This window comes from Dipodomys merriami, unplaced genomic scaffold (assembly GCF_024711535.1).
Source record: "Dipodomys merriami isolate MVZ:Mamm:240054 unplaced genomic scaffold, mDipMer1.0.p SCAF_737, whole genome shotgun sequence".
Classification (NCBI taxonomy): Eukaryota; Metazoa; Chordata; class Mammalia; order Rodentia; family Heteromyidae; genus Dipodomys; species Dipodomys merriami.
This window is the reverse complement of record NW_027206332.1, coordinates 54,319-70,508: the sequence shown is the minus strand read 5'-3', so window position 1 is coordinate 70,508 and position 16,190 is coordinate 54,319. Positions and strand designations below refer to the sequence as shown.

Sequence of the window (16,190 nt, the reverse complement as noted above, 5' to 3'; positions counted from 1 at the left end):
CCCCGCCCCGCCACGCACGTGAACGTGCCTGCGTCGGCCCGCCGTGCCCCCCGCAGGCGCAGACGCCCGTCTGGCAGCACCCGGATGTGGGCGTCCTCCGGGCCGGAAGTGATGGCCACAGACTGCGAGGCCGGCGTCAGCCAGGTCACTGCGCGCGACCCCTGGGTCACGGGGCACGTGAGGGTCACAGGGGCGCCGTAGGGGACGGAGAGCTCGGGGGGTAGCGGGGCGGAAGCGGAAGTGGGAGATGAAGAGGAAGCAGGAAGTGAAGCAGGAAGAAAAGAGGAAGCAGGAAGTGAAGAGGAACCAGGAAGTGAAGAGGAACCAGGAAGTGAAGAGGAAGAGGAAACAGGAAATGAAGAGGAAACAGGAAATGAAGAAGGAAGAGACTGAGAGGAAGAGGAAGAAGGAAAGGAAGAGGAAGAAGAGGAAACATGAGAAGAAGCATGTAGAGATGGAGAAGAGGAAGAAGAAGGAAAAGAAGAGGAAGCAGGAAAAGAATGTGAAGAAGAGGAAGAAGGAAGAGACTGAGAAGAGGAAGAGGAAGGAAAGGAAGAAGGAAGAGACTGAGAAGAGGAAGAAGAAGAAGGAAGAGATTGAGAGGAAGAGAACAGGAAGGGATGAGAGGAAGAGGAAGAAGGAAAGGAAGAGGAAGAAGGAAAAGAAGCAGAGGAGGAAGCAGAGGAAGAGGAAGAAGATGAAGGATGGTGAGAGGAAGAGGAAGGAAGAGATGGAGAGGAAGAAGGAAAGGAAGAGGAAGAGGGAAAGGAAGAGGAAGAAGAAGTTGAATGATGTTGAGAGGAAGAGGAAGAAGAAGGAAGTGATTGAGAGAAAGAGGAAGAAGGAAAGGAAGAGGAAACAGGAAATGAAGAGGAAGAGGAAGAAGGAAGTGACTGAGAGGAAGAGGAAGAACCCACCCCAGGCCCCGCCCCCCCACCCGTGGTCACACATCCGAGGTCTAACGCAGGCCCCAGGTCTCAGATCCCCACACTCCCATCAGGCCTCGCGACCTGAATATCCGGGTCTCTCAGGACACCGGATGGGACGTGGAGGCGGTGGTGGGCAGTGCAGTCCTCCCTGGGGTCGGCGTCCTGGGTCACGGGGGTCACGGGAAGCCGGGGTTGCAGATAGGAGGTGCCTGGCCCAGCTGCCAACTCCACGCGCAGCCGTGCATGTGCGTCGCCCACGGCGTTGCGCGCCATGCACACGTACTCCCCCGCGTCGCGTGACGTCACCGGACGCACGGAGAGCGTGCCGTTGGGAAAGGCACGGACCCGGATGTCAGAGCTGGGGAGGGGAGAGAGAGGGAGGGAGGGAAGGAAGGAAGGAAGGAAGGTGGGAAGGGTGAAGGAAGGATTGGAGGGAAGGAAGGAGAGAATGTAGGGAAGGAAGGATTGGAGGGAAGGATTGGAGGGTAGGAAGGATGGAAGGATCGGAGGGAAGGAAGGAAAGATTGGACGGAAGGAAAGATGGAAGGATTGGAGAGAAGTAAGGAAGGATTGGAGGGAAGGATGGAAGGAAGGATTAGAGGGAAGGAAGGATGGAAGGATTGGAGGGAAGGAAGGATTGGAGGGAGGGAAGGAAGGATTGGAGGGAAGGAAGGATGGAAGGATTGGAGGGAAGGAAGGAAGGATTGGAGGGAAGGAAGGATAGAAGGATTGGTGGGAAGGAAGGAGGAATGTAGGGAAGGGAGGTTGGAAGGAAGGAGGGAATGTAGGGAAGGAAGGATGGAAGGAAGGAAGGATTGGAGGGAAGGAAGGAAGGATCGGAGGGAAGGAACCAAGAAGGGAAGAAAGGAAGGAAGAAGGGAAGGAAGAAAGGAGGGAGGGAAGGAAGGAAGGAGGGAAGGAAGGAGGGAAGGAAGGAGGGAAGAAAGTAATAGGAGGAAAGACCATAAGGGAAGACAAATTTGAAGCCAATGTTAGTTATTCGCACATGTGACATATGCATCCAATACTCATCTTGTATCGATCCCTGATCGATCATCTATCAATGATCGATCACTAGGGTTCTACCTTGCGATCTGGCAAGCCAGGACCTATTGAAAGATTAAAAATTGACCATTACCATTACTAACTTGCTAACTGCTGATTCTGCTTCTATAAACTTGCTTACGCTGGCACTGACCCTTCCCTTCCCAAAAATGAGTTAAGAAGTTTCAGGGACCAGATGCCAGCCCCAGGACAAGGTCAGTGGTAGTAGATAAAGAACAGACAGTACGTGTTCCTCAGTTCCCATTTAGAAATTCCCCAGACAGGACCTTGAGATAACGACCACCTGGCAAGACCACAAGCTAAGCCAAATGTCAACCAATCATAGGCCTGTAACCATGTAAGCCCCCCCTTAAACCAACCATGGGCCAGTCATTTTACAAAGAGTGTTACAAAATTTTTCGCGTGGCAAAGTGATTGTTGGTGTATATGGTGACCTTTAAATGGACCAATCATGGGATGCTTTGTGTTATGCGTTAATCTTGTGGTTTTTGCCTTTAAAAAGGGCTTGTAATCGCTGCTCGGGGCTCCCTGTCTGCTCGGGACAGACAGTCGGTTTGCGCAAACGTCAAATAAACTCCTCTTGCTTATTGCATCTCCCGGCCTGGAGTCTGAGTTTTCTGGGGTGCCCTCCTGTTGACGAAAGTATCCTAGGGGACTAGGGTCTTTCACTATCAATTACCTATTCACTGCTAATGAATCTACCATCCCCACCTCATCTCTATCAATATTTAATCGATAATCGATTTGTTATCTATGGCCTACTGTGTCTATGTCATCTGTCTAATCCATCCTCTATCAATTAACTATCTATCAAGGGGTATCATCTTTATCCCAACTATGGGTGGATAGATGGATGGGTGGATGGATGAGTGGATGGATGGGTGGATGGATGGATGGGTGGATGGATGGGTAGATGGATGGGTGGATGGATGGGTAGATGGATGGGTGGATGGATGGGTAGATGGATGGATGGATGGGTGGATGGATGGGTGGGTGGATGGATGAGTGGATGGGTGGATGGATGGAGGGATGGATGGATGGGTGGATGGATGGATGTGTGGATGGGTGGATGGATGGATGGATGGGTGGGTGGATGGATGGATGGAAGGGTGGATGGGTGGGTGGATGGATGGATGGGTAGATGGATGAATGGATGGATGGGTGGATGGATGGATGGGTGAGTGGATGGATGGATCGATGGGTGGATGGATGGGTGGATGGATGAGTGGATGGATGGATGTGTGGATGGGTAGATGCATGGGTGGATGGATGGATGCCCCCCACTTCCCACACTCACCTGCTCCCAGCATCCACCAGGCGCCCATCTGGCAGCCTCCAGAACACGCGTGGGGCGGGGTCCCCGCGCGCGTGGCAGTGCAGTGTGAGGTCAGCGCCGTGGGGCACGGGCGTGGCGAGCGGGCCTCGGGGTCGGACGCTGGGGGGGAGACGCGGGTGCGTGGGCGTGACTTCGACGTGCACGGTGCGTTTTGCGCTGCTTAGCGCGTTGGCGGCTACGCACTCGTACTCACCGGCATGGCGTGGGGCCTGCAGGCGGCGCAGCACCAGCGTGCCATTGGGGAGGACGTAGATGTCGCTGAGTCGAGGGTGCGTGTGCACATGCACGGGTCTCGCGTAGGTCCCGTCAGGTAGACGCCAGTGTAGGGCCGCAGGGGGCCAGGCCTGGGCTGTGCAGGGCAGGTGCAGGGTGAGGCCTGCGTGGGCCGACACGAACTCCGTGGGTGCCTCGCGCAGCACGGGGGGAGCGGGGGAGGCGTGCATGACATTTCCACGTGTGTCAGAGCCACGCATGCGCACTTCATGTGTATCAGGTGAGTGTGGAAGGGATGTGATCGTGTCGCTTTCACGAGTGATATTTCCACATGTGACCATTGTGTGAGTGTCAGATTCATGCGTGACATTTACACGCGTGACAGATCCATGCATGTGCGGTCCAAGAGTATCAGGGCCATGCAGAAGGGACCTGATCGCGTCCATTCCATGGGTGACATTTTCACACGTGACATTTTCACGCGTGTCAGGTCTATGAATAATGGACCTGATCGTGTCCGTTCCACGCCTGTCATATCCAAGCGTGACATTTGCACGCATGTCTGATCCATGTATGTGCATTCTAAGAGTGTCAGGTCCACACAGAAGGGGTCTGATCGTGTCCCTTTCACGCGTGACATTTCCACGTGTGACCATCATCTGAGAGTCAGGTCCACGCGTGACATTTCCACTGGGGTTAGGCCTATGAATAACGGACATGATTGTGTCCCTTTCACGCGTGACATTTACACGTGTGACATTTACACGTGTGACATTTCCACGCATGTCAGATGCAGTTATGTGCATTTCACGCGTGTCCAGTGAGTGTGGAAGGCATCTGATCGTGTCCGTGTCACGTGTGACATTTTCACACGTGATCATCAAGTCAGTGGCAGGCCTACGCGTGTCCAGTTTGCTCCTGTGAGGTCCACGCCTGTCCTTTCCACGCGTGTCCATCGTGCCAGCGTCAGATCCACTCGTGTCCATCCCATGTGTGTCCGGCACAGCTGGGGTCAGCTCCACGCCTGGGGATGGACAGACGGACGGAGGGAGGGACAGGGCGTTGGATAAAGGCCCCTGTGCTGGTCGGAGACAGTGCTCTGTCCCTCTGTCTGTCTGTCCATCCGGCTGTCCATCTCTCTGTCCGTCTGTCTATCCATCTGTCAGTATGTCTATGTCTGTCTGTCTGTCCCTCTGTCTGTTCATCTGTCTACTTGTCCGTCTGTCTGTCCATCTGTCTGTCCATCCGTTTCTCTGTCCCTCTGTCTCTCTGTCCCTCTGTTTGTCCCTCTGTCTCTCTGTCTGTCCATCTGTCTATCCATCCATCAGTCCATCCGTCTATCTGTCCATGTGTCTGTGTCGCTCCATCCACCGATGTATCTGTCTGTCCATTCATCTGTCCATCCATCTACTGTCTGTCTACCTACCTGTGTATCCTTCCTTCCGTCCATCTCTCTCTCTCTCTCTCTCTCTCTCTCTCTCTCTCTCTCTCTCTCTCTCTCTCTCTCTCTGTCTATGGCTCTGTTTGTCTATCTGTCCATTGCTCTGTCTGTCTATCTATGATTCTGTGTATTTGTCCACTGGTCCATCCATCTAGCTATCTGTCCATCTGTCGTCCACCTGTCTCTCTATCTATCTGTCTGCCTGTCTGTCTGGTGTCTGTCTACCTATCTATCTATACATCCATCAGTCCGTCCGTCTGTCTACCCACCCACCTGTCCATGTTATCTCTTTCAATCCATCCATCCATCCACCCGTCTGTCTATCCATCCATCTGTCCATCTGTCTCTCTGACTGTGTATGCCTCTGTCTGTCTATCTGTCCATTGGTCCATCTATCCATCTGTTCATCTGTCCATCTGTTCATCTCTCTGTCCATTCTTCTATCTGTCTCTATGGCTCTGTCTATCCGTCCATTGGTCTGTCTGTCTATCTATCTATCTGTCTGTCTGTCTGTCTGTGTACCTATCCATCCATCCAACCATGTATGTTTCTATCTGTCTGTCTGTCTATCCATCCATCTGTCCATGTATCTCTGTCTGTCTGTCTCTCTATGGCTCTGTCTGTCCATCCTTCCATTGGTTGGTCGGTCGGTCTGTCTGTCTCTTTCTATCTATCTGTCCATGTCTCTAGTATATGTCTCTCTATGGCTCTGTCTATCCGTCCATCAGTCTATCTGTTTATCCATCCATCAGTCCATGTATCTCTCTGTCTGTCTCTCTATGGCTCTGTCTATCTGTCCATTGGTTTATCTGTCTGTCTACCTATCTGTCCATCTGTCCTTCTATCTGTCTGTCCGTCCATCTGTCCACCTGTCTCTGTATCCATCCGTCTGTCTGGTGTCTGTCTTCAGCCATCAGTCTGTCTGTCTGTCTACCCATCCATCTGTCCATCTATCTCTTTGTCTATGGCTCTGTCTATCTGTCCATTGGTCTATCTATCCATCCAGCTGTCTGTCTGTCTACCTATCTATCCATCCATCCAACCATGTACGTTTCCATGTCTGTCTGTCTCTCCATCCATCCGTCCCTGTATCTCTCTGTCTATCTGTCTATGGCTCTGTCTATCCGTCCATTTGTTTATCTATTTATCTATCAGTCTATCTGTCTGTCTATCTATCTGTCCATCTGTCTGTCTACTGTCTGTCTACCTGTCTATCCGTCCTTCTGTCCATCTGTCTGTCTCTCTATGGCTCTGTCTATCCGTCCATTCATCCGTCTATCCACCTATCTGTCTGTCTGTCTGTCTGTCTATCCATCCGTCCCTCTATCTGTCTGCTCTATGTCTGTCTGCCTGTCTGTCCGTGCGTGTGTGTTTGTCTCCCCAGACATCCTGTGCCCCACACGGCCAGGAACACAGACAACAGACAGAGTAAAGGACTTCGCCCCTCCCCTCCCCATGCCCTCTGCCCTCCCAGTGACCCCTGACCTCCCTGTGACCTCTCCATGACCTCTGACTACTCTGTGACCTCTTACCTCCTGTGACTCCTGGCTTCCCCATGACCTCTGACCTCCCAGTGACCCTCCCGAGACCTCCCCGTGACCTCTCCATGACCCCTGAGTTCCCCATGACCTTTGACCTCCCATCCACTTCTCACCTGCCCATGGCCTCTCACCTCCCCGTGACCTCTCCATGACCTCTGACCTCTCTGCAACCACTGACCCGACTGTGACCCCTGATTTCCCTGTGACCTTTGACCCCCATGACCCTAACCTCCCCCTGACCTCTGACCGTCTTGTATCCTCCCTGTGACCTCTAACCTCCACCTCCTATCTGGCTCCCCTCAGTCCCCCGCCCCCACGCCAAGAGCCTGCAGGAAACAGATGGGTAAACTGAGGCTCACCCGTGTCCAGCTCGTTCCAGGCCCCACGGGGCAGGGTCATGGCGGGCGGGGCCGGGGATCGTGGGTCAAAGGTCCCAGGGTCACCGTCGGGGGAAGCAGCAGGACGGGAAGGGAGGGCATCCGGGGCACGGCCGTGCAGGGTCGTGACCACGGGGTCACGGGGGTTTGCCGTGGGGCCCGGCCGGGCGCGGTGGGCTTTGTGCTGTTGCCCCCGCCTGCGGCCGCCGCCAAGCCTCCTGGAGGGCGGAAGTAAGGAGGCCGGAAGTGAGGAGGACGGAAGTGCAGAGGTCGGAGCAGCGGATGCTCCAGGGGTGGAGGCCGGAAGTGGGGATGTCCGTGTTGAAACCGGAAGTAGAGAGGTCCGTGGGGAGACTGAAAGTGTGGAAGTCAGAAGTGGGGATCTCCGAGTGGTAACCGGAAGTCGGGTGGTCCGACTGGAGACCGGAAGTGGGGAGGTCCGTGGGGAAACCGGAGGTGTGGAAGCCGGAAGTGGGGATCTCTCCGTCGAAAACGGAAGTGGGTAGGCCGAAGTAGTTGAGGCCGTAAGTGGGGATTTCCGAGTGGAAACCGGAAGTGGGGAAACAGGAAGTGGGGTGGTCCGAATGGAGACCGGAAGTGGGGATCTCCGCGTGGAGACCGGAAGTGTAGATCTGCGAGTGGAGCCCAGAAGTGGGGATGTTCGAGACAAAACCGGAAATGTGGAAGCCGGAAGTGGGGTGGTCCGAGTGGAGACCGGAAGTAGGAATTTTCGAGTGGAAACTGGAAGTGTGGAAGCAGGAAGTGCGGGGGTCCGAGTGGAGACAGGAAGTGGAGAGGTCCGCGGGGAGAGCAGAAGTGGGTAGGCGGAAGTAGTGAAGACAGGAAGTGGTGATGTTCGAGTGGAAACCAGCAGTGTGGAGACCAGAAGTGGGGTGGTCTGAGTGGAGACCGGAAGTGGTGAGGTCTGAGTGGAGACCGGAAGTGGGTCGGCGGAAGACACGGAGACCGGAAGTGGGGATATTTGCGTCAAAACCGGAAGTGTGGAAAACGGAAGTGTGGACGCCGGAAGCAGGGAGGTCTCCGTGGAGACCGGAAGCAGGGTGGGCGGGGCCCAGAAGTCACCCGTGCCGCGGCCGCGCACGCGCGCCAGGATGCGCGCCCAGTGCTCGGGCCGGATGTGCTCGGCAGCCACTGGCGGGCGCGGGCGGCGCGGCAAGGCGGGCTCGAACCCGCGGCCGGCAGGGGCGGCACGCGGGGCGGGAGGGGGAGGCGGAGGCGGCGGACGCCGTTGCTGCCCACGCCCGGGGCCGCCCGCAGGACGCCGACGCCACAGCTGCGCTTCCCCGGTGCCCGGGCCTGAGCTCGGTGTGTCAACAATGATGTCAGCACGGCGAGACGCCCCCGCGGCCGCTTCCGCAGCGGCGCCCGCCATCTTGGAATCCGCCATTTTTGAATCCGCCATCTTGGCCTCCACCATCTTGGAATCCGCCATCTTAATTCCCTCAATCTTGGATTCCTCCATCTGGGATTCCGCCATGTTGGTTCCCTCCATCTTTGATTCCACCACCTTGTTTTCGGCCATCATTATTCCTTCCATCTTGTTTTCTGCCATCTTGATTCCTTCCATCTTGGATTCCGCCATGTTGCTTTCCACGATCTTGTTTCCCTCCATTTTGGATTTCGCCATCTTGGCGTCCACCATCTTGGAATCCGCCATGTTGGTGTCGGCCATGTTGGATTCGGCCATCTTGGTTCCCTCCATCTTGGATTCCTCCATCTTGTTTCTCTCCATGTTTGATTCCACCATCTTGGTGTCCACCATATTGGAATCCGCCATCTTAATTCTCTCCATCTTGTTTTCCGCCATCTTGTTGCCTTTCATCTTTGATTCTGCCATCTTGTTTTTGGCCATCTTGCTTTCCGTCATCTTGGATTCTTCCATCTTTGATTCCGCCATCTTGGCTTCTGCCATCTTGTCCCCCGCTGCCCCACCCACGCTGACGTCCGCATCCCAGCGCGCCATCCCCAGCGCGTTGGCGGCCACGCACACATAGCGTCCAGTGTGCTGCGGACCCAGTGCGGGCAGCGTCAGTGTCCCGTCCGCCCCGACCCCGACGCCGTCCGTCCCCAGCTCCGTCCCCGCCCAGGCCCAGCGCCCGCCCGGCAGCAGCCAGCCCACGCGCGCCACCGGCTCCGCCTCCGCTCGGCAGCCCAGCCGCAGCGCGGCGCCCACAGGCAGTGCCAGAGCCGTGGCCGCTGGTGCCTGCGACGCCACCACGAACACGCGCTGCGCCCGGCCTGCCATGGCGGCCTCAAAGCCACCGTAGGCCACAGGGCCCGGGGCTGCAGATGGGACGTAGGCCGCGGGGGCTGTGGCTTCAGAGGCATCAAAGGCCGCGGGGCCTGGGGCTGCAGACGGGGCTGCGGGGCCTGTGGCTTCAGAGGTGTCAAAGGCTGCACGGCCTGTGGCTTCAGACACGGTGTAGGCTGCGGGGCCTATGGCTTTCTCCTTTGTGTAGGCCTCAGATCCTATGGCTTTTTCCTCAGTGAAGGCCTCGAATTCTATGGCTTCATTTGCACCATAGGCCTCGGATTCTATGGCTTCATTCACAGCGTAAGCCTCGGACTCTATGGCTTTTTCTTCACCATAGGTCTCAGATTTTGTGGCTTTTTCTTCAGTGTAGGCCTCGGATCTCATGGCTTCATCTGAGCCATAGGCACTGGATCCTTTGGCTTTCTCCTCAGTGTAGGCCTCAGATTCTATGGCTTCATTCACGTCATAGGCCTCAGATTTGATGGCTTTCTCCTCAGCATAGGCCTGGGATCCGGTGGCTTTCTCCTCAGGGTAGGCCTCGGATCTTGTGGCTTTTTCCTCAGCGTAGGCCTCAGATCTCGTGGCTTTCTCCTCAGCGTAGGCCTTGGATCCTATGGCTTCATTCACACCATAGGCCTCAGATTCCATGGCTTCCTCCTCCACGTAGGCCCCGGACCCCGTGGCTCCGTCCCCGCCGTAGGCCACGTGCCGTGCCTCGGTTTCCCCGCGGCGCCCCACTCGGGCCTCGCAGTGGTACCATCCAGCATCAGCATGGCGCACCCCGCGGATCTCCAGCGTTGTCCCCCTGTCATGGCCGCCGTCCTCATCGCCCCGCAGGACGGAGCCGTCGGGCCGCGTCCAGGCCACGCGTGGCGTTTCCGAGCCCTGCGCCGCACAGTGCAGCCGCAGAGTCTGCCCCGGGGTCACCACGTGCACGTCATCGGGGTCATCACGGGGGTCGAGGGTCACCCAGGGCGCGTCCTCCGGGTCCTCGGGGCCATGCACGCACGCCGTCCACGTCAGATGTATGTGTGGCCCGCGCAGCCCGGCCCAGTGCAGCGTCAGCTCGGGCTGCAGAAGCCAGGCAGGCCGCGCCCACAGCCGGGCCACCACGCCCGGAAGTGACATCGGCGGCGACGATGACGACGCACCAGGGCCGCGAACCAGGCGGTAGGCCTTGCCCACATCCGGGTCATGGACATCCGGGAAACTGGCCTCAGGGTGGGCGTGGCCTCCATCCTGGTCATACCTGGGGCCTACATCCGGGTCTCTGTCCTCAGAGTGGGCGGGGCCCTCATCCGGGTCATTGACATCAGGGTCTCTGTCCTCAGGGTGGGCAGGGCCCTCATCCATGTCCCGGACATCCGGGTCTCTAGCCTCAGAGTGGGCGTGGCCTCCATCCTGGTCATACTCGGGGCCTACATCTGGGTCTCTGCAGGGCCCTCATCTGGGTCATTGACATCCGGGTCTCTGTCCTGAGTGTGGGCGGGGCCTATGTCCTGATCATACTCATGGCCTACATCCGGGTGTCTGTCCTGCTGGCGGGAGGGCCCTACATCCGGGTCTCGGGCTTGATACATATAGCCTACATCCGGGTATTTGTCCTGCAGATGGGTGTGGCCTACAACCGGGTCTCTGTCCTGAGCGTGGGCAGGGCCTACATCAGGGTCTCTGGCTCCCTGGTGGACGTGGCCTCTATCAGGGTTCCTGGTTCGATGGTGGGCATGGCCTACATCCGAGTCTGTGGCCTGATACATATGGTCCACATCTGGGTCTCCGCCCTGACGGTGGGCGTGGCCTACATCCGAGGACCTGTCCTGATACAGCTCATCCCCATCAGGGTCTCCGCCCGAGGTTTGGGCGTGGCCTTCCCGGAATCCATCTCCCAGGTCCCCATCCGGGTGGGCGTGGCCCAGCGCCTCCAGGTCCCAGCGCAGCATCAGCGCGACGTCATCAGTATCATCATCGCCTCCCAGCAGGCGGCGGGCATGTGCGAGGTGGTCAGAGTCGGCATAGCAGACGAGGGCGGCACTGAGTGTCAGGCGCACGTGCGCTGGGGTGTCGGGGGCGAGGCCGGGCCGCACGTCGAGGTCGCGCACGACGGGCGCGCGCCGCAGGCGGCAGGCAAGGTGGGCGGTGCGGCCACGGGCGTCTGTCAGCCTCAGCCGCACCTCGCCCACATCCTCCCAGTCCTCCACTTCCTCTTCCTCTGCCTCCACTTCTGCTTCTGGCGGCTCCTCGCCATCCGCCGGGTCAGTGTGGATGCGCGGCGACCGACAGCGCATGCGTGGCAGCAGGCGACGCAGGTCCAGGCCGCGGCGGTCAGCGGGGCTGGCGCAGGCCGCGCACGCCTGTTCCTTCCCACAGCGCAGCACGCCTGCAGGGGGGGACGGGAGAGGGGCGGGGCTGACATGGGACACGCCCCCCTGGGGAGCCTCGGCCACGCTCCCGCCGCGCCTGACTGGCTGGAGCTCAGCCACGCCTTTCCTGGGGGTTCTCAGCCACGCCCCCGCCATGCCTTACTGGCTGGAGATTGGCCACACCCCCTGCCGAGCCTCAGCCACACCCCTGCCCTGCCTGACTGGCTGGAGCTCAGCCATGCCCCCGTGTCACCTCAGCCACGTCCTCATCTCACCTGACTGGCTGGACCTCGGCCACGCCCCCGTGGAGTCTTAGCCACACCCTCGCCCTGCCTGAGTGGCTGAAGCTGGGCCACACCCTCCCTGTGGAGCCTCAGCAACGTCCCCGCCCCGCCTTAGTGGCTAGACCTTGGCCACGCCCCCTGCAGCTCCTCACTAATGCCCAGCCACGCCCAGCCACACTGCTGCCGTTTTTTACTGGCTGGAGCTCGGCCACGCCCCCCTGGGCACCTCGGCCACGCCTCTGCCCCACGTGACTCGGGGAGCTCGGCTACTCACTTACGCCCAGCCACGACCCCGTCCTTTTTCACTGGCTGTATCTTGGTCACGCTCCCTCTCTGCATCGCCTCAGCCCCGCCCCGCTCTCTCATTGGCCTGCGCTTGACCACGCCCCCTCGGCTCACCTCGGCCCCGCCCCTGCAGGCCCTCCATCCAGCGCGCGCGGCAGCCGCAGGCCCAGGGGTTACCCTGCAGATGCAGCGCGCGCAGCGCGGGTGCGCGGGCCAGGGTGCCGGCAGGCAGCGCTGCCAGGCGGTTCCCGGCCAGGTGCAGCACGCCCAGCGTGCAGGCCGGGACCCCGCGCACACGCAGCGTGGCCAGCGCCTCGGGCGCCAGCGCCGCCAGCCGGTTCCCATCCAGACGCAGCAGCCGCAACGATGCCAGCCCCAGCAGTGCCCATGGGTGCACCGACTCCAGCCGGTTGTGGTCCAGGTACAGCCGGGACAGGCGCCGCAGGCCCCGCAGGGAGCCCGTGTGCAGTGCCCGAAGCTGGTTGTAGCTCAGCTTCAGCACCTGCGTGGGTCAAAGGGGGCGTTTCTGGGATCCTTAGGGCCACTTCGGGGTCACTTCCGCCCCACTTTCAATCTCTTTCACCCCCTTCCGGTCTCACTTCTGCCCTATTTCCCTACCACTTCCTGTCACACTTCTGCTCCACATCCGGCTTCTGCCGAATTCTGCCTCTACTTCCTCCCACTTCCGAGTACATTTCCTCACTTCTTCCATTCCCACTTCTGCCCCAGTCTCACTTCCTCCCTACTTCCGACTCACTTCCGCCCCAGTTCCGGGTCACTTCCTCCCCACTTCCGGCTGATTTCCGCCTCTACTTCCTCCAAGTTCCTCCGCACTTCCGGCCACATTTACGGCCCTACTTCCTGTATCTTCTGGATCCATATCCTCACCACTTCTGCCCCACTTCTGGCTCACTTCTGCCTCACTTCAGCCCCGACTTCCCACTTCCTATCCATTTCCTTCCTTATTTCTGCCCCACTTCCGGTCCTACCCATGGTCCTATTTCCACTTTCTTCCCCTCTTCCGGCTATATATCATTCCCCACTTCTGGGTCACTTCCGCCCCCACTTCCTCCCCACTTCCTTCCCTATTTTCACTCCACTTCCGGATCCATATCCTCACCACTTCCGCCCCACTTCCGCCTTACTTCCGCCCCTACTTCGTCCTGCTTCCTCCCCACTTCCTTCCCTATTTCCACCCCACTTCTCACTTCCGGAACCCTATCCTTACCACTTCCGCCCCACTTCCACCCCTACTTCCTCCCACTTCCTCCCCACTTCCGGCTTATTTTCGTCCCTACTTCTTCACACTTCCTCCCTACTTCCTGATTTCCACTCCACTTCCGGCCCTACTTCCACTTCCAGATCCATATCCTCACTACTTCCGACCCACTTCTGCTCCACTTCCTTCCCTATTTCCACTCAACATCCGGCTGCACTTTCGGCCCTACTTCTTCCCAGGTCCTTATCCATTTCCGTCTCACTTCTGCCCCACTTCCGCCTCCCTTCTGCCTCGACTTCCTTCCATGTCCGTCTCTACTTCCTCCATTGATTCCCTACTTCCTCCCCACTTCCTTTGTTATTTGATCCCCATTTCTGCCTGTCTTCCTCCGCATTTCCCCCCTCCTTCCTCCCTACTCTTTTCCCACTTCCTTCTTCCTCCAACTTCCTTCCCACTTCCAGCCCTACTTCCTCCCACTTCCGTATCTATTTCCTCAAACTTCCGCCCTACTTCCTCCCCTACTTTGTCCCACTTCACTGCGTATTTCTGCCCCACTTCCTGCCAAACTTCCTTCCACTTCCTTCCAATTCCGCCCGCTCCCTGTGCACCTGCAGTGCACCCAGGTCGCTCAGGGCGCCTTCGGTGATGTCCGCGATCTCGTTTCCGTGCAGCAGCAGCAGCTGAAGTCTCGAGAGACCGGAGAAGGAAGCGTGCGTCAGGACCCGGATGTGGTTGAACCTAATTCAACAGATGAGAGGACAGGAAGAGGAAATCAGGAAACCAGCCTGAAAACCAGCGCTGGGAGGGCAGGACTTTTGTTTCCGGGTCAGGGTCAAGAATAATGAATCATTACTCATCATCATCTTCCTTCCTTCCTTCTTTCCTTCCTTTCCTCCCTCGCTTCCTTCCTTCCTTCCCTCCCTCCTTCCTTCCTTCCCTCCCTCCTTCCCTCCTTCCTTCCTTCCTTCCTTCCTTCTTTCCTTCCCTCCTTCCCTCCTTCCTTCCTTCCTTCCTTCCTTCTCTCCCTCCTTCCTTCCTTCCATCCTTCCCTCCTTCCTTCCTTCCTTCCCTCCCTCCCTCCTTCCTTCCCTCCCTCCTTCCTTCCCTCCCTCCTTCTTTCCTTCCCTCTTTCCTTCCTTCCTTCTATCTTCCCTTCCTTCCCTCCATCTTCCTTCCTTCCCTCCTTCTCTCCTTCCTTCTTTCCCTCCTTCCCTCCTTCCCTCCTTCTTTCCTTCCTTCCTTCCTTCCTTCCTCTTCCTTCCCTTCCTTCCCCCCTTCCCCCCCCAGGCCTCACCCCAGGTTCACGCGCTCTATCTTGGGGTCCAGCATGTGGGGCACGGCCCTGAGGCTGCGGAAGGTGCAGTGGAGCTCGGTGGGGACGTAGCAGGCGCAGGTCCTGGGGCAGCGGGTGGCGGGGGCTGAGTGGGTGCCACACAGGAGCAGCAGCAGCAGCAGCGAGGCCCAGGGGCGGGGGCCCCCCATCCTGGGGCTGGGATGGAGGGGGGAGGCTGGGGATGGAGGCCCAGGGAAATGGAGGCTGGAAGTTGGAGGCCCAGGGAAGGAGGCCTAGGGATTAGAGGCCAGGGTGGAGACTGGGGATGGAGGTCCAACAAGGTGGAGGATAGGGGTGGAGGCTGAGGAAGGAGACTGGAAGTTGGAGGCCCAGGGGCTGGAGGCCCAGGAATGGAGGCCTAAGGGAAGTGGAGGTCCAGGGATGGGGGCCTCGGGGGTAGAGGCCAGGTATGGAGGCTGGGGATGGAGGTCCAGGAAGGTGGAGGCCAGAGGTAGAGGCTGAGGATGGAGACTGGAAGTTGGAGGCCAGAGAAGGAGGCCCAGAGGTATTGGAGGCTGGGGATAGAGAAACCAGGGATGGAGGCCTAATGGGGTGGAGGCTGGGGATGGAGACTGGAAGTTGGAGGCCCAGGGAAGGAGGCCCAGGAGGGTGGAGGCTAGGGATAGAGGCCCTGTGGATAGAGGAAAGTAGGCCAAATGGGGTGGAGGCTGGGGATGGAGGCCAGGAGTGGAGGCTGGAGATGGAGGTCCAAGGGGGTGGAGGCCCAAGGATGGAGGCCAGGGATGGAGGCTGGAAGTTGGAGGCCCGGGGATGGAGGTTCAAGGATGTGAGGCAATCTGTGGGGGTCAGGGAGACAATGGGGAGGAAGAGGAAGGAGAATGGGAAGAGGAAGGAGATGTATCAGAAGAACAGGAAGAGGAAGAAGGACATGGACACGAGGAAGAGGAAGGGGAAGAGGAAGAGGAGATGGAAGAGGAAGAGGAGATGAAAGAGGAGATGGAAGAGGAAGAGGAGATGGAAGAGGAGACAGAAGAGGAGATGGAAGAGGAAAAGGAGATGGAAGAGGAAGAGGAGATGGAAGAGGAGACAGAAGAGGAGATAGAAGAGGAGACGGAAGAGGAGACGGAAGAGGAGATGGAAAAGGAAGAGGAGACGGAAGAGGAAGAGGAGACGGAAGAGGAGACGGAAGATGAGATGGAAGAGGAGACGGAAGAGGAGATGGAAGAGGAGACAGGAGAGGAAGAGGAGATGGAAGAGGAGACGGAAGAGATGGAAGAGGAAATGGAAGAGGAGATAGGAGAGGAAGAGGAGATGGAAGAGGAGAAGGAAGAGGAGATGGAAAAGGAGATGGAAGAGGAGAAGGAAGAGGAGATGGAAGAGGAAAAGGAGATGGAAGAGGAAAAGGAGATGGAAGAGGAAGAGGAGAAAGGAAGAGGAGACCGGAGAGGAGATAGAAGAGGAGATGGAAGAGGAAGAGGACATGGAAGAGGACACAGAAGAGGAGATGGAAGAGGAAAAGGAGATGGAAGAGGAGATGGAAGAGGAGACGGAAGAGGAGATGGAAGAGAAGA

General features: G+C 58.1%; 3 protein-coding genes across 9 annotated transcripts in view; all 3 read right to left on the bottom strand.

Annotated features, from left to right (window-relative positions):
* Window positions 1-957: 957 nt before the first annotated feature.
* On the bottom strand, window positions 958-10,530 carry LOC138818333 (uncharacterized). Its single transcript, XM_070009310.1, has 3 exons — window positions 6,885-10,530; window positions 3,292-4,567; window positions 958-1,287 (listed from the first exon to the last, which is right to left on the bottom strand). The coding sequence occupies exons 1-3, from the start codon at window positions 10,528-10,530 to the stop codon at window positions 978-980; spliced, it is 5,232 nt and encodes a 1,743-aa protein (XP_069865411.1). The 3' UTR covers window positions 958-977.
* A 65-nt stretch (window positions 10,531-10,595) lies between these two features.
* On the bottom strand, window positions 10,596-14,807 carry LOC138818332 (uncharacterized). Its single transcript, XM_070009309.1, has 3 exons — window positions 14,631-14,807; window positions 13,934-14,063; window positions 10,596-11,554 (listed from the first exon to the last, which is right to left on the bottom strand). Exons 1-3 carry the CDS (start codon window positions 14,805-14,807, stop codon window positions 10,596-10,598), a joined length of 1,266 nt encoding a protein of 421 aa, XP_069865410.1.
* LOC138818338 (streptococcal hemagglutinin-like) overlaps window positions 14,036-16,190 on the bottom strand; it is a 25,741-nt gene continuing 23,586 nt past the window's right edge. For 3 of the 7 annotated variants that reach the window (XM_070009339.1, XM_070009333.1, XM_070009334.1), the window contains exon 6: window positions 14,807-15,455. The gene's annotated coding sequence lies outside the window, so the exon portion shown is untranslated. Of the gene's footprint in view, window positions 14,064-14,619; window positions 14,674-14,797; window positions 15,456-16,190 lie in introns of those variants that run through there. The other 4 variants (XM_070009331.1, XM_070009330.1, XM_070009340.1 and 1 more) reach the window with 4 other exon arrangements.